Source organism: Prionailurus viverrinus, chromosome C1 (assembly GCF_022837055.1).
Source record: "Prionailurus viverrinus isolate Anna chromosome C1, UM_Priviv_1.0, whole genome shotgun sequence".
Taxonomy (NCBI): domain Eukaryota; kingdom Metazoa; phylum Chordata; class Mammalia; order Carnivora; family Felidae; genus Prionailurus; species Prionailurus viverrinus.
Window position 1 is genome coordinate 67,336,018 of NC_062568.1, and position 26,921 is coordinate 67,362,938.

General features: G+C 38.0%; 1 protein-coding gene across 1 annotated transcript in view; it reads left to right on the top strand.

Moving 5' to 3' along the window:
• ITGB6 (integrin subunit beta 6) overlaps positions 1–26,921 on the top strand; it is a 77,678-nt gene that overhangs the window by 7,940 nt on the left and 42,817 nt on the right. The window contains exons 6-8 of the mRNA XM_047872752.1: positions 9,111–9,276; positions 10,495–10,656; positions 13,672–13,767. Coding sequence (XP_047728708.1) covers positions 9,111–9,276; positions 10,495–10,656; positions 13,672–13,767 — 424 coding nt within the window. The remainder of the gene's footprint in view (positions 1–9,110; positions 9,277–10,494; positions 10,657–13,671; positions 13,768–26,921) is intronic.

Sequence of the window (26,921 nt, forward strand, 5' to 3'; positions counted from 1 at the left end):
AAATATGCTGAGATTTTGATTGGAATTGCATTGAAATGATAAGTCAATTTAAGGAGAATGGACATCTTAAAAATACTGAATGTTCCAATCATTGCATATGACATACATTTTCATTCATTTAGGTCTTGTTTACTTTCTTTCAGCAATGGTTTGTCATTTTCAGGGTAGATATCCTATACATCCTTTTTTTGATTTATTCCTAGGGTTGTTTGTTTTTTTTTTTTAATTCTGTTGCTAAAGGTATTTTCTACTTGTTTGTTGATAACATATAGAAATGGAATTATTTTGCATATTCACATTGCATTCTGCAGCCTTGATAAATTTTTCTCATTGGTTCCAGTTTAGTTTTTTATAGATTTCTTAGAATTTTTTATGTACATGATTGTGTCATTTATAACAACCTCTTCCTCTTCCAATACTTATGCCTCCTCTTTCTGTTTCTTGCCTTGTTGTACTGCTTAGGGTCATTAATACGATTTTAAATAGAAGTGGAGAATGATGTTACTTAACTTGCTTGTGATCTTAGGAGGGAATCTTCAATGTTTCACTATTGGTTATTATTATCAGCTACTGTTTTTTGTTTTGTTTTGTTTTGTTTTTATTCCTTTTATCAGATCAAGAAAGTTCTTTTCTATTCCTTATTTGGTAAATTTTTAAAAAATCATAAATGGATGATGAATTTTATTTCCTTGATTTAAGGAGTCTTGCCACAAATTTTCCCCAATTCCTTATACTTTCATCTCATTGGCCAGGACTTGTTACATAGCCATGGCTAGTTGCAAAGGAAGTGTATTGCTACCCCAATGAAGCCAGATTTCTGGTAGTAGAGAAAAATAGCAGTTCTGGCAAGACTCAACAAAAAGCTTTCTAGAGAATAGATTTATGCGGCATATTAAATAGTAAGGTATGATTACTATTATCAATTGTTTGATTCACTTGTGAAGGGAAGTGAACTTGGTTCTAACAGCCTCCCAAAGCATTTCTGATGCTCTGGCCCTCATATATATATATATATATATATATATATATATATATTTAATAGAGAATGTTGTATTTGCTTAAAATGTGTATTTATTTATTTATTTTTAATTATTTGTATTTATTTAGATCTCTGGTATGTTAAGCTTTGGTAGAAAGTCCAGTAGTGCAGTTTCATCTAGGATTACAAAGTCCAACCTCTGCCCCAGGGGCTTAGTCAAAATCATTCTTTCTGTCACAGGCCAGATAAGAGGTAGTAACATCAAGTACAATAATGACCATGGGAACCAATGAGTAAGGACTGTTACCAGAGAAAACAATTAAAATTAACAAACCAATGGCTCAGCTAAGTTGGCAACCCATCATCTAACAATAAGACCCTGTCCTTAATCAGGTTTCTAGAAAAAAGGAAGCAGTTTGGCTTTTTATAGCTCTGACTGCATTTCATTCATGCATTCATTTATTCATTAATTCATTCAACAAAAATTTACTCTGCTCCAACTACATAACAAGCCTTGTGCCAGGCATGGAGATATCTGGAAGAAAAAGACTTACACTCAGTCCTCAAAAAGCTGAAATTCTTTGAGAAGCAGGCACACAATATTAGCATGGTCATTAAAAGCATGGGCTTTGCCATCAGCCCTGCATTAGGTTCAGATTTGTCTACTCACTTGTAACATCAACTTAAGTGAACATTTTCACCCTTAAAGCTTCAGTTTGTATTAACCATACTGATCACACAGAGTGGTTGTAAAGACTGGGTGAGGTAATGAAGCATTTGGTACTGGCCTTGACCTTGAAGTTCTCCATAAGTGGTAGTTACTACCAACATCAACAGAGTGAAGTTAGGGGGAGAGCAGAGCATTGCACAAGCTGTGGTGAATGGAGTCCCAAAGGAGAATCATCCATTTGATCTCTTGAAAAGTCAATGTTTTCCAAAGGTGTTTCTTTTATTCTTGTTTGCAAAATTTGCCATTATTTAAAATTATAAATAATGAGTTATTTCCTGCAGTATTATATTTTTTCCTTGCCTTTCACATCCCTAATTCTCCCAGTTTCTCTGTCCAGATACCACCCCCAAACATATACTCACCAAGAACTCAAATACCAAACATAATAGTCAATCCTTTGATCAATCCAAACCTCATATTATGGAATAAAATGTTCTTTGGTAGGAAGGCAATAAGAGGAAAGAGTAAGGAGTTCTTCAGACCTGGGTTTAAATCCTAACCTTGGACAAACAACTTACTCTCTTTTAGTAGGTCTCTTCCCATATAAATGAGGATAATAATATTCATGTCCTAGGGTAATCATGACAATTGAATGAGGTCAGAATATAACAAACATTCAAAACAAGTATTAATTTTCTTTCTCTCATCCATACTTAGTATTTCTAGTTATTTTTAAGTAGAGTCCTCACAATTTTAGACCTCAGGACTTTCTTATATTTTCAAAAATTAAGACCCCATAAAGCTTTAGTTATGTGGATTGTATCTATTAAAATTCAGCATCTTAGAAAATAAAACTGAGAAATTTTTTAAATGGTTATTTATTGATTCATTTCATAATTCCAATAAGAAACATGCCGTACATTATTATAAAATCACATCTTTATAAAAAAATTATATTTTTCATAACAAGACAAAATCAGCAAGAAGAGTGGCACCGTTTTACATTTTTACAAACCTCTTAAAATATCTGGTTTGATAGAAAACAACTGGATTCTCATGTCTTCTTCAGCATTTACTCTGTTGCAATATTTTGTTTTGGTTGAATTCCATGAAGAAAGTCAAATCTCACATAGATTTATAGTCGGAAAAGAGAGAAGCATTTAACAGCTTTTTACAATGTCTGTGGACATTCTTCTTTGATACTACATTCAAACTGGACAAGAGGTAAAAGTTAGTTTCAAGTGGAGTCTGAAACAATATCAACGAACTTTACGTAAAGCCATTGTTCTGTCTTGCACTTTGAATGGCTATTTTACCCATGTATGTGATTTTGTAATATACTTCGGTAATTTGGAAAATATTTTTTTCAGTGAATTATGTAGATCTTCCAAGTTTCCTAACACAGTATTGAAAAAAGTCACATTTGTTAATAGCACCACAAATCTCATCAGAGAAGTCTTCAAGTCCTGAGAAGCTATTAATCTCATGGGTAGCAGATTAAAATTTTCCAGAATTCTAATTTTCTCGTTACCTCAAATTTTATCATTGGCAACAAATACTGACAGCTGTTTTCCTTGAAGGACAAGTTTTCCTCATGTTTAAGAACATATCTGCCACATACCCAAGTTGGAATAATAGTTTGGCTGGCACACATTCTTTCAGGTAAAAATCTTCTATAAAAAAGGGCCAGTTGAGTTCAAACAACTGCAGAAGTTTTTTGTCACTGTGAACATCGTGCTTCCGTGTGCCGCAGAAATGTTGTATGCATGTGTCCCATGTGGTTACACAGAAACACTTTATTTATTATTTATTATTGTTTTTTTTTTTTTAAGTAGGCTCCATACCTAACGTGGGACTCAAACTGATGACCCCTGATCAAGAGTCGCATGCTCTACAAACTGAGCCAGGCAGGGCGCCCCAGAAATATATTTTTTTAAAAACACGTGTTCAGGGGCGCCTGGGTGGCTCAGTCGGTTGAGCGTCCGACTTCAACTCAGGTCATGATCTCGCGGTCCGTGGGTTTGAGCCCCGCGTCCGGCTCTGTGCTGACAGCTCAGAGCCTGGAACCTGTTTCAGATTCTGTGTCTCCCTCTTTCTCTGACCCTCCCCTGTTCATGCTCTCTCTCTGTCTCAAAAATAAATAAATGTTAAAATTAAAAAAATAAATAAATAAATAAATAAAATTAAAAAAATAAAAACACGTGTTCAAGGGTGTAGACTTAATAAAATGAATAACTTTTACTGCTTTATCAAAGATAGCTAAGTAAAACTAGCAACTTTATTATGATGATAAATGCTTGCCAGTAAAAATCACAAGAACCACTACTAGCCAGGTTTGAGCCGTTGCCTTGATCTCCAGCACCAGCTGTTTTACTCACCACTGCTTTTGCAGCATCAGTGCAAATGTCAACACAGTGAAAAAGACAAATAACATCTTTTATTATTATCAGAAAATGGATCGACCCGATGGCCTCTCTGAAAATGTCTCAGGGACCTATGTGGGTCTGTGCACCACACTTTTAAAACCTGTTTAATCTAATCTATAATGCTTTTAGGAGTAGTTTCTTTCTTTATCTTCCTTGGATATAGGGTCACTAAAAAATTTTATTACACCATGTAAAGAATGCTCAAGTGGCTTACAGTTTTTAAAGAAGTTTTCCTTATGCTATTGTTTAAGATAAACTAACAAAAATGTATTTTCCCCATTTTCATATTTGTAGATAGGTTGTAATATGCATTTTAAAATATTTAATAGCACAAAGGTCAAATTTTCTCCCTCTATCAAACATATTGAGAGATTTCTTTTTTAACATCATTCCACATGTGTTATGTTTTGTTTTGTGGGTTTTTTAAATATGATCCCAACAATGAGGTATTCATTATAGTTTTGCAAAAGAGGAAGTAGAACCATGAAATGCTTAGATTTCTTACATGTACACACACACAAACACATATGAGTGTACAGAACAGTTTCTTATTGCAAAGGCAATAACTAGCCCATGTGAGAATACAGACAAAAAGAGGAAAATGGAAATTATTTCTAATTCCACTCAAAATGACGGTGTTAGCTATTTGGTATGTATCATTGTAATCTTAGTTTGTGTACATTTATTTAAAAGTCTAACAAAAAATGTAGATAGTATTTTTGTATATTGTGTTTCACAATAATTCTGCAGTTTATTTTTTTAATTTATTTATTTTGAAAGAGAGAGAGCACAAAGGGGGGGGCAGGGGGGAGAGCAGAGAGAGAGAGGGAGAGAGAGAATCTCAAGCAGGCTTGCTGCTGTCAGCACAGAGACGGATGCAGGATTTGATCTCACCAACTGTGAGATAACGACCTGAGCCGAAATTAAGTCAGATGCTTAACCAACTTAGCCGGCCAGGTGCCCTTATTCTTCGTTTTAAATGAAAATCTATTGTTATCTAGGGACTCAAAATAAAATTATTTGGTAATGAGTACCTACTTCCTTAAATTGCTATGCCAAGAAAATAACAGCCCAATATGAGCATTCGTTAGAGGAAAGACTCTGACCAAAACAGGGGGAGTCTCTAATCAAAATTTCCTGGCATGACCCAAGCCTGACATTCTGCTTTGCTTTAGCTACCTCGGTCTCCCAGCGCACATGTGTGTTTACTGAATTAAACTAGAATTTCATTCCATTTTCCAAAAGCATGCATTCTAGTAAGATCTGCCTAGCAATTCTTACCAACAAAGATGTACATTTCTTACAAAAAGATAGGAGTGCTAGTTTCTTTGCTTTCAGAAGATGTTCAAATGTCACTTTTGTACAGTGTGAGCAAGCAGCCCCAAATAAAAGGTTAAACTAACAATTTTCAAGAATACTTAGTTCATAGGGACAGTGGTGCACCTCACATATTTGCATACTTTTTATCTCGTGTAACCTCCACAAGAACTTCATCAAGTAGGTACACCAGTCTCATTTTACAGATGAAGATACTGAGGCCCAGCAGTGTGAAGTAACTTGCCCAACGATAGATCACCTCTCAGTCTTTTTATTCTAAATCAAATGCATTTTCTTTCAGCACACACCTACGTTAAATGCTATTGGAGCAATTGGAACAAATGATAAATTATTGTCATTTCATAGGTAATGATTTGAAAAAAAAAATTAAACATCTTCCTCATATAACTCTTTAAAATACATCTCATATTTGAAGGTTGAAAACAAACATGACTACATAAAGTTTTAAGGTATATATCCAAAAACAGCATACACAAAATTAAAATACAAACCACAAAGGCAAAAGGTTAATATTTTTAAGGGAAATGGTTCTTAAAATTTAGTTAGAAAATAAAAAAAATACCCCAATAAGAAAATGAGCAAAGGATATAAGCTGGCAATTGGCAAAAGAAGAAATACAAACTGTCCATAAATATGAACAAATATGTCCATAAATATGTCCATAATATTGCTCAGTCTTAGTAGCAATAAAATAGAAATTAAACCTTAAATTAAGATGCCATTTTTAACTAATCAACTGGTATATTTTTGTTTTGTTTTGCTTTGTTTTGTTTTGTTTATAACGATGTAACTGATACAAACTTTTTGGAAAGACATTTGCTAGTATGGATTGAAAAGTAACCCAGCAATTTCTCTGGAGTCAATTCTCAGCAGAGATACAGCATAGCCTGCAAAGGTGTATGTGAAAGGATCACAACATTATCTAATTATGGAAAGATTTATGAAACAAAATTTTATTAATAGATTATCAAATAAACTGTGATATATCTCATAACTTAACATTTATGTTTTCATTTTCTTCTTTATACTTTTATATTAACTCAAATTTTCTTCAGTGAACCTGTATTAATATTTGATCAGTAAAAAACATACAATTCTTGAGATGCCATTGGCCAAATCTGTGATCTGTTGTCAAGTCTGTGCTAGACTTTGTGTAAAAGTGATTTAGGTAAAAAAAATGACATTAAGGTTTAGCAAGCACTTAACCAAAAAGCTCATTGTGCTGTGTTCTTTGCAGAGTTTAGCTCATTCAAGCCTTACAACAATCTTACTAAGTAGATACTATCTGTGGTCAGCACTTCAGAGCTTCAATGAAAGCTGATGCAAGATATTGAAAATAAGAGAAAACGATTGCCTTCTGAGAATTAAAGTGAAATATAATGAGTCAGAAAGAAAATCAGAAAGTTCCCTGTAAACTGTAGGCTGGCTTCCTGGGCCCACCAGACCAGGTATCTCGACAGAGCTGAAAGAATGAACAGGCCTGTAGGTTTGCTCATGGGAGGTTAGGGAATGTGAAGAAAGAGCGGTTCCAGAGGCAAGTATGGGCCACATGCACCCAAGAACCTTAACCAAGACCCTTCCAGAGTTTCTAGTCCCGTTGACTATCAGAACGTCCTAAACTTTGTTAGCTGAGGAAGCCAACCACAGGTGAGGGAGGAGCCAGATATGACCAAGAGCATCCATTCTGAGATGGCTGTCTTAGGACATCTCAGACTGCTGGGGTCATCCAACTCCCCTTGTTCTAAAGCATGAGGACATATTGGATTATGATCTGCTTTCCATTAAAGTCTACTGACAGGGAAAAAAAAATTGCTACCTTTGCAGATACTAGCATTTTGGTCCCAGCAGAGCCCCATCTCTCAGTGTGAGTGCATCCACATTCTGATTTGTATAGTTGATTCTCATTACTCATGGGAGTCTTGCTCTATAAAGTATCCTCAAATACTTACTTAGCTAATGCTAAATCATTGCTCCTAGAAAAAATACAGGATTAGGCTCATGCAAGCCTCTGGACTTTTTTTTTTCTTCCAACTGATCAATACATAACTTTATTTTCTGTGTCTTTCTGTTTAAAGACACCTTATTTAATATATATTGTTGATTCATTAGCTTTGCACTCACAACCAACAACACTATAACTCATGCCAGAACAAACTTATCTAACACACATATTTTCTCTATAAGGCACATCACAGCCTTCTTGCACTTAGGAACACTACACAACACTTCAGCACTACTCTGCAGGACCATTCTAAACAGAAAAATCATCAACAAAAAGCACACAAATGAAAAAAAAAGAAGGTAAAGGAAACCAAATAGATGACAAAAAGGACACTTGTTTACAGTATGAGAGGTGAAGTAAGAACACAGAGCCTTGTTTGACCTCAGCTGGGAACATGTGAATCAGGTGACTCAAATTTTTTTCCCTTCTGCGTGTGTATATAAATGACTCAGAAAGTACTAAAAGTATTGATTTGGGGGTTACAAGTAAATTTTAGTAAGTAGGTGAATTCGCAGATATGGATTCTGTGAATAACGAAGACTGACTCAGGCAGATGAACTTGGTGAACAGGACCCTGACCCTGAAGGATGCTCCAGTTCTTTGTGTGCCAGTGACACACAAAGTTTTGGCTACTGAACCAAAAAACTATTCTCACAAGAATCAACCAGCTCTCCCCAGGTAGCATAGCACAACCTCACTGCGGACTACTCTCTTCTGTTTCCATACTTCTATACAAGTGTTTCTCAAGCATCAGAATGCGTCAGGAAGATATGAATGCATCACTGAGCCCACTCCTCACATATCTCACTCAGTAGGTCTGGAATAGGATCCCAGATTTTGCATTTATAACAAGTTCCCATGTGATGCTCATGCTGCTGGTTCAAGGACCATCCTTTGAAAGCCTCTGCTGTATACTATTATCTCCATTTTACAAATGAAAACCCAAATCTCATTAGGGTTGAGTAACTTGTCCAAGGTCTTACTAACTGGTTTTTAGAATAAGATGTGGCTGAGTTCATGATCAACTTTTTCTGTTCAACTGCAATATCTTTGGCTCAGATCTCCTCTTAACATGGCATTTCTCCCATGTGTCAACTATTTTAAGTGGTAGTCTTATTCCTAGCCAGGTACGCAACAATCTGTTCAGTCATAACAGAATCAAGCTAGAGAACCAAGAGTCCTGCGCTGACTTTTGGGCCCTTGGCAGGTAGGGTTGGGAGTACAGGAAGGAGCAGAGAAGAAAGAAGACAGGTATCTCTCAGTCTTGCTATAGGGTGACTCATACTTGATAATAGCTTAAGCTAGCAGAATACAAAGGAATTGTTGTCATCACGCAAGCTTAATGGTAGATTTTGGTTGAGAAGCACTGGAAGGTAGTGATTACACACACACACACACACACACACACACACACACACACAGGAGTGGGGAGTCTGACCTGATTATCTGTTATCTGAGCTTGAATCAGAGTAAAATACACAGTAAGCTCTAAGTGCGAGCTAATAGGGTCAGTTTGGAAGGGGTAGGTGGGAGATCATGAACAACCTTAACGGGGAAATTCATAATCAAGTTTCAGAGTCAGGTACTTGAGGAAAATTCATCTTGATATAAGATGAAGTTGCTAGGCTGCTAGATCCATTAATTGTGTGCCATATCATATTTCATCAAGAACATTTTCACATCTTACTTTTGCAGTAGTATTCCATACTTCTGCTTACCTACATTTGGATTCAAGCACATTCTGCCATTAACAAATGATGCTGAAAGATTCAATGAAATTGTGAAGAATCAGAAAATTTCTGCTAATATTGATACACCAGAAGGTGGATTTGATGCAATTATGCAAGCTGCTGTGTGTAAGGTATGCTGAGGGGTAACCTAAATTGCATCTCTTATTAGCAAATCTATTCTGAAAAGCTTAGCCATCTTTCCCTTAACTGCCATATTTCTATGTTTCTTAAAACAAAAAATTTCCAAAAATTTGTAATTTATTAATGTTGAAATGGACACTTTCTTTATGCCTGATATTCAAATAATCTAATAAAATTATAGTAGTGTTGGGAAAAACTGGTTAAAACAATAGTGAGGTATGATCAATTTTCAAAGATCAAGATCAGATTTGTTCTTGAATAAACCATGGTAAAAATAAAAATCACAGGCAGAAATTAATGAAAAATAAAAATGCCCTAATCAGTATAAAGTTCTACATAAGATTAGATATCTATTGTTTTGAGCCAACAAAATAAGTACCAGCTACACTGTCCCTACAGCAATGCAGGGGCATTGCCCCTCCTTGACAATCAGACAGGTATCCAAGGGAATGATTCCCCTGTCCAGATGACAGCTCTTCCTGGAAAATACCAAGAAACAGGGCTGAAGGTTCTGGAAGGTGGAGGAGCCAAGGTATTAAGGGATAAAGGGAAAAGGGGCCAGGTGTGATGGCGCTGCCAGTATGAGCTTTTGTCCCACTAGTTCCTGGAATAATATCAATTAAAGGGGGGAGCTCTGCTAAGAAACAGACAACAGATCATCTTAAAAAGCCGTATGCTGGGGATTGATTTTGAAAAAAAAATTCTTTTATTTGTGTTACATTTATAATTTTTGGATGGTATCAGTAGAAAAAGAAAAATGTGCCTAAACGTTGGGTGACATTTTAATAAAACAGGCATACTTTAAGTCCACTGTGTATTGCATTCTTACTAGTTTTGCTTAGACTTGGGTTTGGAATGATCTATGACCTCCCTCATTCCCTCTCCTCATTTTTCTGGTAAATTGAAAGCTGGACAGTAAAAATAATTAACTATATAAAAGTCAAGATCAACTGGATAGTGATTATAGTGGAACTGTTTTTTCTGAAGCATAAATCATCTAAAAGTGTTATCCAAGAAAAATCAAATGCCATAGAGTTTCATATTTTTAATTCATTAATAGTATCAACTCACAAGAGATGAAAAGGGCCAAAATAGATGGATTAGGATTATAGTTTTTATGATCTTAATGTGTCCAATCATAATTGATCCACTCTCAATAAATGCCTGCCTCTATCCCGTACAACCCAAATATTTCTTTCTCACTGTAGGAAAAAATTGGCTGGCGGAATGACTCCCTCCATCTCCTGGTCTTTGTGAGTGATGCTGATTCTCATTTTGGAATGGACAGCAAACTGGCAGGCATCGTCATTCCTAATGATGGGCTCTGTCACTTGGACAACAAAAATGAATACTCCATGTCAACTGTTTTGGTGTGTAACCTGCATTCTTCACTGTTTTCAGGGCTTCAAGTAGGCAAATGAAGCAACAATTGCTGCAGTACCCAGCAGAATAACCCACATTTGGTGAAAACCATACATTTTCTGATTTGAGATTAACAAATTGCCCTTAGAGCTTCCGACAGGAGCACAGGTGGATGGTGGGGATATGTGAGAAGTCTGGGTCTGCTCTCAACGACAGCCCCAGAAAGGGGGTCTTAGGCCAAAATAACAATCACCTAGGAATTTCAGTGAATGGTGGTCCCAGAGTCATGCCCCCTAAATAATGCCATGCTTTTGTGCACCATAATGTTCCATGGGGAACAACTAGTTAAGTACTGCTTGGCTGGTGCTTATTCACATTTGGCTTATTTTTGTGATTTAAAAAATGCTGGTAACATTCAAAGAAAAAAAAGCTCTTGACTTTTGTAAAACAAGGTAAAATTTTCAGAGCTCTTTGACATATATGATCATATTTGATCCTCACCAGAACCCTATGTATCTAACTGCTTTCCTTGTTTGGACCATGAGGCTCTCAAGGACATGTTCTTCCCTCTGTCTGGAATGCTCTTCCCTCATAGGTTGCTGAGAGACTCTTAATTATCTTTTAAAACCCAACTTAATTATGACTGCTCCCAGAGAGTGCTCTTTGCCCTCTGCTGGCCCCGAAATGATCATCCTTCCCCTCACTCTTAGTACGTAGATGTCTCCTTACCCATCTCCATGCACAAATGTGTTTGCTCATATTTGTCAGTCTTTAATATGTGTTCCTCGGGGCCAGGACTGGTGTATTATCTCTATTTCCTGACAGCACAGTGCCTGGAACAAAATGGGTGTTGACTATGTATGAAATAAAATTGAATTATGAAGCAGCAACCTGGGAAAATCACATTATCCCTACTTAACACTTGGGAAAATATGGTACAGAGAATTCAAGTGACTTCTTAAAATGGCAGTGCTATAGAAATATATATAAGGGAGAGGGAGAGAGAGAGAGAGAGAGAGAGAGAGAGAGAGAGAGGGAAAGAACCTAGAATTCTAATATCAGATTGGAAAAACTATTCCTGAAAAAAAGAATTCAATGAGATAATATATATTATATAAATATATAATATTTATTTATTATTCAATGAGATAAAATATATTATATTTATAATATATATAATATATATTAGTTTAAAAAAAACCAAATGATTCATAAATTACCTGCTACCATTCCTTGACTTAAATTTCTAAATTTCAACGTGAGTGTTTCCCCCTATTGACCCATAGTAGTCCTCAAACTTATATATTCTTTTATGATGTAAGTTGCCTTTCCACATTATAATATCCATGAGAGTAGCCACATTTTTGTGTTTTAGCCTTTGAGGGCCAAGAAACTGTGAGGCATGGATCTCTTTTTTATTACTTTTTCTTGCAATTATTCAAATGCCCCATTAATAGACATCTCTGAAAAAGCAGGATCTTAGAAGCAAGCACTACTTGTTGCTTGGTATGACCTTCCCATCTAATAAAAGTTCAATTTACTTTTGCTCAGTGAGTTGGTGCAAATGCACAGAAGTTGTGGATTATTTCCATGTCTGCCTACAGCATAGTTCCCTGGGTCCTTTGAACACTTCCTGTGTACTCAGTGCTGAGTCAGGCTCCAAGGGCCACAGAATAATAGGACACGGCCCCTGGCCTTGAGGAACTTACAATATAACTGTGGAAATTAAACCAACTGATTTAGGCCAAATAGAAAACCACATTTGCCCATCTATGAAGGGCTTCACAGTGTGATCCTTGCAAAACATGCACATCAGTAGAAAGTGTGAGAATGTGGAGATAGGAAGGCCCAGCGATGGAGGAATTTAGGCTCGAAGGTCAGGGATTTTTGGTGTTTGGGCTATTGAAAAGCAGGGGACACTGAAAATGTCAGACCCCGGAAGATTTATGTTATCTGGATATCTACTAATAAAAATCCAAATCGGATGGCAAGCCCATTTTACACAGCCAGATACGCAGCTGGATCATTTACCAGAGTATTTTAGACAAAACTGTAGTTTTCCTGGAATTTGAATCTTGTGCCTAAAGAAGATATCAGGCAGAATTAGTCCCAGAGTGCTGAGAATATGTGAACACAACACATCAGTGTACGAGAGGGCTTACTTGTCAGTGTTGCTCTGCTTTGGCTGCCTTCATGATCAACATCATCTTAGCCTCACTGTTTGCAGGCTACTCTTTCATTTGAGTTTCCTGTTTGTACATTATCCACGTTTGGATTCGTACAACAGCCAAGTGTGCTGCACGTTTTTGAACCTTGGAAAGTAGAGGCCATGTTCAAATTTGATCATTTATGCCTTTCTGGTTTTTTAAAGAGCTCGTATCACTTGGGCATGAATGTGTCAATGAAAAAGAAATACAATGTGTTTTCAGTTGTCCTGTAAAAATGTCGCAGGATCCCCTAAAATTGATTAGTGACATCAAAAAGTCAGTAAAACCAAATCCAAAACTGGTGCAGGAACGTCTCAAATCAGATGGACGTAGGAACCCTAGTGTGCCATTTCTCAGCAGGCTGTCCCTTCCTCCCGCCTCATCCAATTCCAGTAGGAGTGTCCGAGCTACCTGAGTCATCGCAGTCACATCCGTCATGTCTACCGCTCCTCCCCCAGCTCTAACATTCTCTACAGCTTGAGCCTGTTGGCAAGCAGAGCTTAGAAGAACCGTGTCTCTACCCTTGAAAATACGACACACTATAATTCTTTAAGTAAATTCCAAGTGCTCTCCTTAGAAGTGACTGAGCATAATATACCACATTGCCAGGCACTGACTCTCTGGAATTAATTCGATTTGCAAGATATAGGAAACAATTATTAAACCAATTGAGTGACTGATGCTAATTGTGTATTTGTTTACTTAGAACCAAACTGAAATGCCAAACTCAGTATGATATCTTTGAAAGAAATACTCCCTTCTTTATTTTACACTCTTGTGTTAAGATGACATTTAAAATCTATATGTCAATTTTAGGAATATCCAACAATTGGACAACTCATTGATAAACTGGTGCAAAATAACGTGTTATTAATCTTTGCTGTAACCCAAGAACAAGTTCATTTATATGAGGTAAGCAAACATAATTTGGGGAATTCCTTCAGGGAAAGTATTGGACGTGGAACTTTAGCATGAACTCAGAGTTCAATGCATGGGTTGCTATCAGAAAATCATTAACATGTGACAGATATGCTGGACACTTGGTAAAGTTACTGTTTGCAATTTAAATTACAAATCCAGGGGTGCCGTGGAGAGTGGGGGAGAGATCTGGTGGGGCAGGGAAGAAAGAATTAAGGAATGACAAGGTGAGTTGTAAGAGAGCACCAGGGAACATGGGAGCACCTACTTAACAGAAAGTCTGTCTTCCCTTGGACTGTTTCATGTGACAAGGAGGGAGTTAACAGAGCAAGGGAGCAGAATTGACTTGAAACTTTCAGACATCTACAAATCAAGGCATAGAAAATATACAAGTAGCGATACAATTCAAACCATTGAGAAGTAAGAAAGGTAAAAGAGAAAAGCTTGTTAAATTGGGCCACAAATATATTTTCTCCCTCACAGTAGCTGGGTTTGCAGTTTAAGTGTTTGGATGGAAACACCAGACGCAGAAAGGAAACTGTTTCATTAGATGCGCTAGTCTTTGTAAACCACTGCATACACTGTAAAATGCATATGTAAACACAAAAGATTTCTGTGGGTTTATTCCAGCCTAAAAAACAATATGTCAGAATACCATGTATCAAGATGCTAGCAAATGACTTATTCCTATTGGGCAGTTTCACAGAGAAGTAAGGAATCTCTAGCCTGGACCTGAGAAAATGTAGAGAAACTAGGTGTACATTAAATTGTCTGTGCCTTCTTCTATGCAGACGCTTTAAATACTCCTAAGTTCAGAGTCCAATCTCCCATTCCTTTTTAAAGGACCTCTTAACTCTCTTGGTGACTTTACAGGGCTCGGGAAACTCTGACATTATTTCACAGAAGGCTTTGATTAAATGCCACTCACTGCTAAGGACAGTGCAGCCCATGAACTTGCATCAGGTTCTATAGAAAGGATCCAGGAGGAGATCCTATCTTGCATTTTTAATGAGAGGAGGGTATTGTACTCCAGGTGAGATTGCCTTCTGCTGAAAACCAAAAAAGTGCTTTGCAATCAAGCTGCATACTCAAGGCCTTTGTTCTACTCAGAGACCATGTGGGTTCACCTGATCTGGGCATTTTTTTAAGGCTCTTTAGTATGTGATACTTGTTTCCAGTGGTTTTAAGTAGTAGAGTGCGGTTAAGATTAAAAAAAAAAATACCCCAAATACAATAGTGAGTCTATTCTGCCTTTGATCCTTAAGGGTAGAGCGAGAGGACCCTGGGGGTCACAACACCTCCTCCACAGCCTGGTCCTGTTTAGAAGGGGGAAGGGGAGTTGCACAGAACTTTTCTTAAAAGGGGAGTCAGAGAAATACAACTGATGATCATGAACATAGTCGTCCATAACTCACTTCGGTAATAGTCTTTAAGACTCACAACTCATTTACACGCCTCCTCAAAACTGCTACCAAAAGACAGAAGAAGATGAAAAATAACCACGTGGCAAAACAGAATCTGTCAGATTTAAGTTAGTTGGGCCGACGGTTCCCCTGTTGCAAAGGAAATGATCATTTCCAAGGAAAACACCAGATTAGAGCCTGGCTCTCATTTAACAGCAGGACATTTATTTTGCCTGCCTCCTAATCTCATTATGAGGCGAATTTATGTTCTGTCATGATCTGTGGTCTTTACCATCCAGGCTCCACTAAATTCAAAGGGACATTGTCAGGGAGCCATGCAGCAGACCAGGGCAGAAGCCCACTCTCCGACTCTGATGCTTTCTTTCATCATTTTATCTCTATTTTGATGGATTCATCATCCCATCTGCATTAGTCGGGGCAGGCGGCAGTCTGGCCTAAAAATAATGACAGCGACATTGCACTTCCCTGAAGGCTTCACACAGCATGAAAATGCTGATCTCTTGTTTTATTGATAATGAAAACTGAAAATAAACCAATAATGGCTTCTGTTGCCTTTCCATTTAAATCTTTTAGAAGGAGCCCAATGTGAGGTGGAGCCCTGCACAACCTGATGTTTGGACAGCTGTGATAGAAGGGATATAACTACTAAAGAATCACTGAAAAATAAAACCAGTGATAGGATAAATACGTGGTTAGATCTAATGGAAATTCCAAAAGGCAATTTGCGTACCCCAGTTCTCTGTTAAGCATAGCTATGTGCATACACTCTGGGCACAGGATGGCTCCGATTCAATGGTGGCCCATCTTGTAGCAAATATGATTTATGTTGCCCATTCATGGAATGCAGGAAAAAAATTATAGGTTTTGTTTTGTAATTTTGGGAAGATGCTCCGGATGGTCCAGATGTGCAGCGTTGCTGTGCTTTGTGGTAACAAAGAAGAACAAACAATGGAAAGGATAAAGTAAGCAGTTTTGCCTTCAGTTCAATATGACTGCAGAGTGCACCCCAGACTCCAGCAAAAGGATGATTTTGAACAAACTTATTATTATGAATAGTTGCCTGTTTGTCCAATTATAGGGTTCAAAAGATAATGATAGATAATAGACTGAGCAGTAGGTAGCATATTACATTCTAGTGGTAAATACCATTTTGAATCAGGATTCAATTACCCAAGCTTAAAAAAAATTTTTTTAGCTCCTCTATTGTTTTCAAATGTTTACTCTTAATTTACATTAAGATAGTATCAGGCTACTAAAGCCCAATTGTCTAATTTGACTAGTCTCTCCTTCCTAGTGAGATATTGATATAAAAAGCAATTAAATTAGCATTCTTAACTACATTGTCAAATCATGTTATTAATCACCTGGAATTATTTACAAGACTTTAAGATATTCTAATCTTTCAAAATGTTCACATCTGGCTGGAAAAGATGAGTTTTGTTAAGTCGATAATGATAATTAATATATAACCTAGTATTTACAATGAAATGTTGAAACATTAGAAAGCAAACAAGACGTATTAGTAATAGACACGTCCAGTTTAGTTGCTAACATTTATGACTGCTGATTGATGTCCCTATTGTTATTAGGACAGAGTGATATATCTAAAGTATAGGGACAGGACACCCATGCAGGGTTTTGTTTGTTTGCTTGTTTGTTTGTTTTTTGAGAGAGACAGAGTCCAAGCAGGAGAGAGGAAGAGAGAGAGGGAGACAAAGAATCTGAAGCAGGCTCCAGTCTCTGAGCCATTCGCACAGAGCATGAAACAGGGCTGGAACCCAGGAACTGTGAGATAGGACCTGAGTGGAAGTCTGCTGCTTAAGGGACTGAGCCACCCAGGAGCCCCACCCATGCAGGTTTTAATACCACAAAAGGGCCCTTCCCTCTGGAAGTGAAAAGCCCTCAATTATCACCTCTTTGAGGAGAATGGTGGGTTTTGCTCATCTTTCTGTTTAGGCTATTTCTCGATACACAATAGATTTTCATCTTTAGTCAATTTGGGTCAAAGTTTCTAAATAGTAATTTGGAATTTTGTGTGACAAATACCTGTGGAAGTTGAGGGAACCCATGTATAAGAGCATGTGGTGCCTGACCAGAGCTACAGTCATTTGCAGCCATCTCTTCGCCCTTGGACCCAGATGGCACCAGGGGAAAGGAACACTGCCATCACTCCTGGGACCAACCCGTTGGATAAGTTCAAGAGCCTTCTCACTAAGCCACAAAAGGAAAACCGCTGAGCAGTTACCCCTATTTGCTGGTCATTGTTATCTAAGAACCAGCATAAAGTATAGCCACAACATGCTAAGAGCTTGTGTGGCTTGTGAATATAACCTATCATATGCAAGTTTCAATTTTTTAAGATCAATAACCCAGTTTTTATATCACCCCTTCTTTCCTTTTTTGCTTATCTTTTGAGCTTTTCACTGCAGCAAGAGAGTTGAAAGGAGGCAGAGAATTAAAGAGGGAGATAAAGCAAAAATTGAGCCCTTTTGCTCTGTGATATCCTGTTCTATTATTGTTTTGTTTTATAATGTTCACTATTGGAAAAGATCAAAACGATTTTGCTCTGATGAAAATCCCTTTTTCTCTGGCCTCAGTTTTGACAAAATAAAAGGACTGAACTGGATGACCTCCAGCCTTAGTAGTCAATGACTCTGAACCTGAAGAAGGGAAATCACCATGAATTCCAATGATCTATGCACAAAGTTCAGCTAGCCATAATATAGCTAATTTTTAAGCATGTATGAAAAAAATTGTTCTTTATCCTATCAACCCCATCTTGTAATGAAGTATTCCAAATTTATGCTTTTAGTGAATATAAAATCATCTAGGAATAAAAAGAGAACTTCTGAATTATGAGAAATCCCCATACAGTTAACAAATTGCTCTTAATTCAAGTGTAATGGAAAAGGATTTTTATTTCTCTTCAATTGATGATATCTGGGAATAAGACTGAGGAGAGCCAGCCTATACTTTCCTCATTAATAAAAATAGCTCTTAGAGAGGGAAGATTTGGAAATAAAACTCATGTCCTCCGATTATCAGCACAAAGTTGTTAGAAGCATTTTCCAGACTAATTAATAAATTATAACCATGAAAAGTCATCAGTAGTTACCCTTAGTTTACACATAGTACTTTTCTTCTAAAGAACTCAAAGACTCATAATCCAGTAAATAAACACAAAGGTAAAAAAAAAAAAATAGAAAAGAGAAGATTCAGATTTAAAGTAGGGTTTTAATGAGATGTGCTATTAGGCCAGCCCATGAACGAATACAAAATGGAATTTCAATACAAGGCTTAAATATTTCAAGATTTACACAACACCCAGGATATCTAGCATATCAATAAGAACCAAGATGCTATTGAATGCATGCATGCATTCATTCATTCATTCACTCATCAAGCATTTCATTAGAACCTCCCTTCATTTGTGAGTACAGAGAAGGATAAGACACAGTGCCTACCTTAAGAAGTCTCACAGAGAATTAGTAGACTTGTAGACCAATAATTTGCCTAAAGAACAGGATGAGGGCATTTTAGAGGTTATGTTCTGGAAAGGCACCCCAAGGCAAAGGTTTCTTTGTTTTTTTTTTTTAATATATGAAATTTATTGTCAAATTGGTTTCCATACAACACCCAGTGCTCATCCCAAAAGATGCCCTCCTCAATACCCACCACCCACCCTCCCCTCCCTCCCACCCCCCATCAACCCTCAGTTTGTTCTCAGTTTTTAAGAGTCTCTTATGCTTTGGCTGTCTCCCACTCTAACCTCTTTTTTTTTTTTTTTTCCTTCCCCTCCCCCATGGGTTTCTGTTAAGTTTCTCGGGATCCACATAAGAATGAAACCATATGGTATCTGTTTTTCTCTGTATGGCTTATTTCACTTAGCATAACACTATCCAGCTCCACCCACGTTGCTACAAAAGGCCATATTTCATTCTTTCTCATTGCCATGTAGTATTCTATTGTGTACATAAACCACAATTTATTTAGCCATTCATCAGTTGATGGACATTTAGGCTCTTTCCACAATTTGGCTATTGTTGAAAGTGCTGCTATAAACATTGGGGTACAAGTGCCCCTATCCAAGGCACAGTTTTGATGAGGGGTCAGAGTTTGCATGTCTGTCAATGTTTTCACTTTTTTCTACTCACCATCTTTGTTAGAATGGGCAGTAAACTAATTAGCCATCATAAAACTAGCTTTGATACTAACAGTATGATAGTGTTGAGCTAAGACCTTCACTTTATAGTGGTGGAAAACTGAGAGCCAAGATGTTCTGTAACTATGACTATGAGAATCATAGGGAAGGTTTGCTGAGGGTGTATTAGGTGGCAGCTTGGGGTTAAATATTTTAACTCATTTTATCATTTAATCTCCATTTTATGGACCCCAAATAAACCCAAATAGAATAAAAAAATAAAAATTGGACCAAATAAATTAAAGTAAATAATAAAAGAACTCAAAATAAAGCAAGTTGCCTGTGTAGGCTGGGATTCGAACCAAGGCATTTTGAATCTATAGCCTCAATCACTGAGTTAAGTAACACTGTATACTGCTATACAGTGAAAGGACACTATAAGGACTGCTATAGGGCTGCTATAGTGACACTATAAGGACACTATAAGGACACTAAAGGGCTGCTATAGTGAAAGGACATGCCAGTCCCTAACTACTAGACCACCAAAGAAGCCGCCTTTTAAACAAAGTCACCAACTTTGAAAGTCACTGAGCTGTAAAAGCAGAGAGCCTAAGGGTGGAGCCGAGCTGCCTGACAGATGAACAGATGAATAGGTGGAATTCTTAAAAATGGCAGAGTCCTTTAAAATCAGTGCACACTTCATCTAGGGCCCTTTACTGTTGCTGTTAATTTAGACAAATAGAGCAATTTAAAAATGGGTGGACTTGAAAAAAAGAGAGACTGTTGGATTCTGAGTGGTAGAAACAGGCCACACAGTCAGGAAGCATCATGCCATTGGTCAACACATCCTTTAAACAGCAGCTACTGTCTATGGGAATCACCATCTGCAGTTCCAGCCTAAGAGACAAAGGGGACACGTGGTCTAACAAAGACTGTAGGTTTTTATGATGATACAGTTCAAGTACACAGAAAAATATAGTCATATAATGACACCCACGCATCTACTGTCCAGCCTTCTCAAATCTTAACATTTTGCCGCCATATTTGCTTCAGATTTTTTAAAGACGTAAGACATTCTAGATACAGTTGCCTGCTGTATACCTGTGCAACTCTGATGCCACTCCCCTCTTTTCCTCCATAGAAGTAACCAATGCCCTGAACTTAGTGTTTATCATTCTCATGTTTATTTTTTGTACCATTAAAATATATATGGATCCATAAACAATTACATAATCTTGGCTTACAAGTTTAACTTCATGCTGTACGTATTACTTTGACAATTTTCTTTTTGACTCCATGTTATGTTTGGGGATGGGTTGTGAGGGTAAAACACACCTAAGCTAAATTTGCCATTCTAACCATGTTTAAATACGCAGTTCTGTGACATTAAGTACATTCATATTGTGGTGCTCAATGTTACGTTTTTGAGGCTTGTCTGCAGAGATGCATATAACTCTACTGTACTCTGTTCCACTGCCATGGACAATCCATCGAGGGTACAACCTGTAGTGTGTTCATTCTGTAGCTGGGAGCATGGATCACGCCCAGTTGGTAAAGCATGGCAAATGTCACACCCATGCTCATGCTTGTACATGTGTTCTCTATGGAGGATGCGTGTCTAGAATTGAAGTCTCGGGGTCACAAGAAATGGCATCTTCAACTCTCCCGGGTGTGTCCGAGCTTTCCAAAGTGGCCGTATCAGCTACTCTCCTACCAACAGTGTGGGAGTATGGCCAAAACCAACCAACCAAACAAACAAACAAAACCCACCACGTACTTTAAATTACTCTTTTTCTGACGACAAAATTAATACATGTTATTTGACCCAAAGAGGTGGGGGAGGTGCATCCAGAAAAGCACAAAGCAGAAAATAAAGATCACTCATAAACTCACCATTCAGACACAGCTAACCATTCTTGACATTTTAAAATAAGTCTTCTCTTTTTTTGCATTCCTTTACATATTTTAACATAATTGGCATCATACGGTACATATTAAGTAGGTTCAGATTTTTTGAATGAGTTTGTACATTTATAGCCTTATAAAGGCATGAAAATTAAATTGCTTTTAGTTATATGTCAAACAATCACTTTTACTGACAAGAATCACATTAGATGAAATCAACGTCTTCTAAAACATTCCAAATCTGTGGTTGCCATACATAGAGGGTGTCTGCTTTAAAATAAAAACAAACCTGCTCCCCTCCCACCAGCAGCCCCAGAACATCCACAATTACTATATTTTTACATTAACTACAAGGTTACGTTGTTTACATATTCAAATGATACTTAGTTACTTTTTTATGCATTCATGTGATGGCCTTAACAAGGACCAACAAATTATTTCCAGTATCCCTTTTCTTATCCCTTGAAAGTGCCCTTTGGGTGAGGACTCCAATATCTGTGAACAAATTCAGTTTCTTCAAAGGTGCCTCTCCATACCACAAAGTGCTTAAAGCTATGCAGTTGCTCTACTCTATGCTTTCTCAGAGCCTCACAGAATTCAGGGACTCTCACTAAACTCAGCTACACATTTATCCCCTGAAACCTTTCCTATGCTTACAGTTGGCCACTCCGTCCATGTCTGTGCAGCTGGCCCAAATTCCAGCAATGCTTAAAGGAAGCTCCCTTTGACACGGATCACCACACAGGTGTGTAGCCACAACCAAGCATTCTCCACCATAGCCTTTTACAGATTACATAGGGCATCAAGGCACAATGGATAAGTTAAACTGACAGTCCCTGGACACAGAGAAGTTTGGGAGGGTTATGCATTTTAATATTATGCTTAATTACCTGAAAGAGCCAAAAACATGCTACAAAGGGGTTACTATTAATCATAACATAGTTTAATATTTTGTTGCCTTTATGGTATTGAATCTTCAATAAATAAACAGAAAATTCTCGAAGTAGAACATTTTATTGAGCCTGAACAGTTTGGGTACACTTTATTTATTTATTCAGAAATTCACATACTTTTTCTGTAAGATTGCCAGATTTAGCACATAAAAATACAGGGCATCCAATTTGAATTACAAATAAGTAATATATAATTTTGTTAGTATTAGTATGTTCCAGTGCAATATTTGGGACTAAAATTTTGAAAATATTACTAAAAAATGGAAAAGAGTAGTGTGTAGCAATGGAGAAAAATGAAAGAGGAGAGGGTGAGACTTTACTTCTATAGGATCTTCAGGGAAGACCCCTTTCAAAAGGTGATTATAAAGCAGCAACCAAAAGGTTGAGGAGTTTTCAAGAGGAGAAGGCATGTGCAAAGGCCCCGAGGCAGCAAAGGACCCAGCACTCAATTTGTTCGAGAAACGGAAGAAAGGCTAGTCAGACTGATATGAGCTAGGATAGAAGAGGATGGAGTAGATAACATAGGCTAACACTAGATACTTCAGTCTTGAAGGCCTAGGGAAGTAAGCATGTTATTATTCCATGGGCATCAGGCATTCAAAAACACCACTTTTGTTCTTGAGTAGAGAATGGATGTCACAGGTGTATGACCAACTGAGGATCCCTTACAAATTATGGGTGTACAGGTTTAAAAACATAACAACTAACCAACTAACTAACTAAATAAATAAATAAATAAAAACTTTATTTTCCAAATTACCATAGCCCTTCCTGGAAGCATCTGCTTGACAACAGGAATGGTATAGACAGACTATTCTATATCTGCCATTCTTAAACATTGATGTTCATTAAAATCACACAGGGAGCTTTCTAAAAAACCCAGTACCCAGGCCACACCCTGATCTGATTAATTCAGTATCTCTAAGGCTGAGGCCCAGGCATTAGTGTTTTATTTTGTTTTTAAGTTCCTCTGGTGTGTCCAATCACTCAGGGAGCTTATTAAAACACCAACTCTGGGGCGCCTGGGTGGCTCAGTTGGTTAAGCATCCAATTTCTTGGTTTCGGCTCAGGACATGATCTCACAGTTCTTGAGGTCTAGCCCTACATCAGGCTCCACGCTGACAGCATGGAGCCTGCTCGGGATTCTTACTCTCCCTGTCTCTCTGCCCCTCCCCTGCGTGCGTGCTCTCTTTCTCTCTCTCTCTCTGTCTCAAAGAACAAACAAACAAACAAATACCAACTCTGATTCAGGTCTAGGATGGGGTCTGAGGTTTTGCATTTCTTCTTTTTTTAAAAAAATTTGAGATATAATTGGGGCGCCTGGGTGGCTCAGTTGGTTGAGCATCTGACTTCGGCTCAGGTCATGATCTCACAGTCCCTGAGTTCAAGCCTCGCATCTGGCTCTGTGCTGACAGCTCAGAGCCTGGAGTCTGCCTCGGATTCTGTGTCTCCCTCTCTCTCTGCCCCTCACCTGCTCATGGTCTGTCTCTCTCTGTCTCAAAAATAAATAAAAACTTAAAAAAATTTTTTTTAATTGAGATATAATTGATTTGGAACATTACATTAGTTTCAGTTGTATATTTCAATATTTGTATACATTGCAAAATGATCACTAAGATAAATTTAGTTAACATCCACCACCATACATAATTTCAAAATTTTTTTCTTGTGATGAGAACTTTCAAGATTTACTGTGTTAGCAGCTTCCAAAACATGCAATATAGTATTATTAACCATAGTTGTCATGCTGTGCATTACTTCCCCATGAAATATTTATTTTATAACTGGAAGTTTGTACTTTTTGACTCCCCTTACCCATTTCATTCCCCCACCATCCCTTCTCTTCTCTTGCAACTACCAATGTGTTCTCTGAATCTATGAGCTTGGCATTTTTGTTTGTTTTGTTTTATTTTGATTTGATCAAATCATATGGTATTTGTCTTTCTTTGCTTAACTTATTTCACTTAGCATAATGCTCTCAAGGTCCATCCATATTGCTGCAAATGGCAAGATTTTTTTTTATGGCCAAGTAATATTCCATCATATATATATGTATGTATGTGTATATATATATATATAAATATATATATATGTATGTATATATATATGTATATATCTATATCTATATCTATATCTATATCTGTCTCCTCACCAACACTTGTTAGTTCTTGTCTTTTTGATGATAGCCATTCTACAAAGTGTGAGGTGATACATCCAAATAATTAATATCCAATAGTTACATTGGATATATGTAATAGATATATCCAATAGATATATCCGATAGTTAATATCCAAAATATATGAAGAATTCATACAAGAGTATACAATATGTAAAGAATTTAATAGCAAAACAAACAAAAAATAAACATAAACACTTTTTCAAAAATGGGCAGAGGACTTGAATAGACATTTTTCCAGAGAAGATAGGCAGATGACCAATAGGCACAGGAAAGGATACACAACACCACTAATCATCAGAAAAATGCAAATCAAAACCACAATGAGATATCACCTCACACCTTTCACAATGGCTATCATCAAACAGATAAGAACTGACAAGTGTTGGCAAGGATGTGGAGCAAAGAGAATCCTCCCGCACTGCTGGTGGAAGCGTAAATTGCTTCAGCCACTATGGAAAACCAAATGGAGGGTCCTCAAAAAATTAAAGTGAGATTTTGCATTTCTCCAGATGCTTCCAGATGCTGCTGCTGCTACTGGTCCACCCAACACCCTTCTAGCAGCAAGGGCTGCTGATACCTCTTTAGCAGCCCTTGTATCTACACCTGCTTTCTATTTTTTGGTCCCCTTCCTCGTGTTCCTACTAGTCATCTTTCAATGTTTTATTACCTGCCGGTTGGTCTGCAAAGCACATAAGCTGCTACTGAAGCCAACACAGCTGCCCATTTTAAAAGAGCTTTCTAAAGCTTTGGGACTTGCATTTGCCAACAAAGGTCTACAATCCCTCTCAAAATGCAGGGTAATCTTATTAAGGGACCATGTGAAGTATCCTCAGCAACAAAACTCGGTGTAGCCTCTTTGTTCTCTAAGTCTCCATTCTCCAATGCCTCTCTGTGCATTTGTTTGTCTCAGAACAGTCATGCACGGTGGGTCCATTCGTCTTCCCTTATCACTCTGTCACTGCTGCCGAGCACTCGTTCAGCTGTGTGCTGCTGCTTCTTGGCTGACAAGATAATTACATTCCAGGGCAGACTGGAAGAAAGACAGGTAGTGCTCAAAAGTTCCGAAGCGACTACCTAGTCATTGCTGGTGCAGACTTCAAGATCAAGCACCTGATCTAATTAGCACACTCCCTTTGCTGCCTGCCTGCCTGTGGAATGCTGACAATTGAAAGCCTGAAGGCAAAGCAGATATCATGCAACCCAGAGACAGACATTCAGGCTACCTTGTGCCAGAAACAATTACATATTCTTTTTGGAATCTTGGGTGTCCTAGAAACACAGTCAAGCCTGGGGGTAAACTTTTGCATAATACTGGGAGCCCTGCATTTACCGATAATGAACATGAGAACCAGCAGTATAAAACCCCACAAGAATGAAAGACCTCACGGGAAGAAAGCCTTCTGATTGCCTTCAGAAGAAGGACTTATTTCAGCAAACCCTTACCGGCCCCCACTCCCCCCAACTTGGAAGAAGCACAGTGCTCAACAAAAGCAAGGCATCATCAGCAAAGAGCTGTTTTCTTTTGACCAGATAAACAGCACAATACAGTCCCCCAGGACAAAAAAAAAAATTTTTTTTTTTTTTGCTTCTATGCTTTTGCTACTTGCTACATTTTTTCAAGATGTAGCCTTTCCATTTGAAAGTGATTACAACCACAACTTTTTCTTCATTTCTTTTTGCTTCAGCTAGAGAGCAAGGTGGTCCCTTCCTCATCCATTCCTGTCACTCTCCCAAGGCTCTCCCAGAGTCCCCACAGCAGATGTTCTAGGAGCCTTGGGTTTCTGAGGATGCAGGTGTCAAAAGGCAGGAGGTGCACAGGGAAGTCGGGGGCATGTGAGGACCTCTCTGTCCCATTGTGTGGCTCCCAGAATTGGTGAATGCGGCTCATGAAGACCTGGTCCTGAGACCAGTGCCTGGGGATGGAGGGAGATTCAGAAGAGACAGACCATGCTGTGAGTGCTGGGGAGTTTGCCAGTCTACACCTCCCCTGGGTCCGTCCCCAGGTCGAAAGAATCTGGGTAAGAACTGATTCCCCCTTGTGGCCAAATCCCTGAATGATCTGAGACCCTTCAAGAATTATCTGTACTTTCTCCAATTTAAGTGACATCTTGATGACCAGAAGCACCCTCTTGACAGTAAGAATGAATGCCTCTCTGTGCATTTGTTTGTCTCAGAGCAGTCATACGTTGCGGGTTCATCTCTGTTGGTGGTTACACCCAGGAGTGGAATGGCTGGGTCATTGGATGAGCTCATGTTCAGCATTAGCAGCTACTGCCAGTTCTGCCAAGTAGTTGTACCAGTGTAGACTCCCCCGGCAAGTAGTTGAGAGCATCATCAGTTTTTTAAATCGTAGCCCTCCTAGTAGACGCACGCTGGCATCTCTTTTTGGTTTCAATTTCTGTTTCTCTAATGATTAATGATGGTGAAGAATTTGCCGTACTCTTCGGCCACTTGCATATCCATTTTTTTTTCCAAACGTCTTTTCCTTGTGGATGTGTAGGAGTTGTTTGGATATTCTGGTGCCAGATCAGATGCATGTATTACA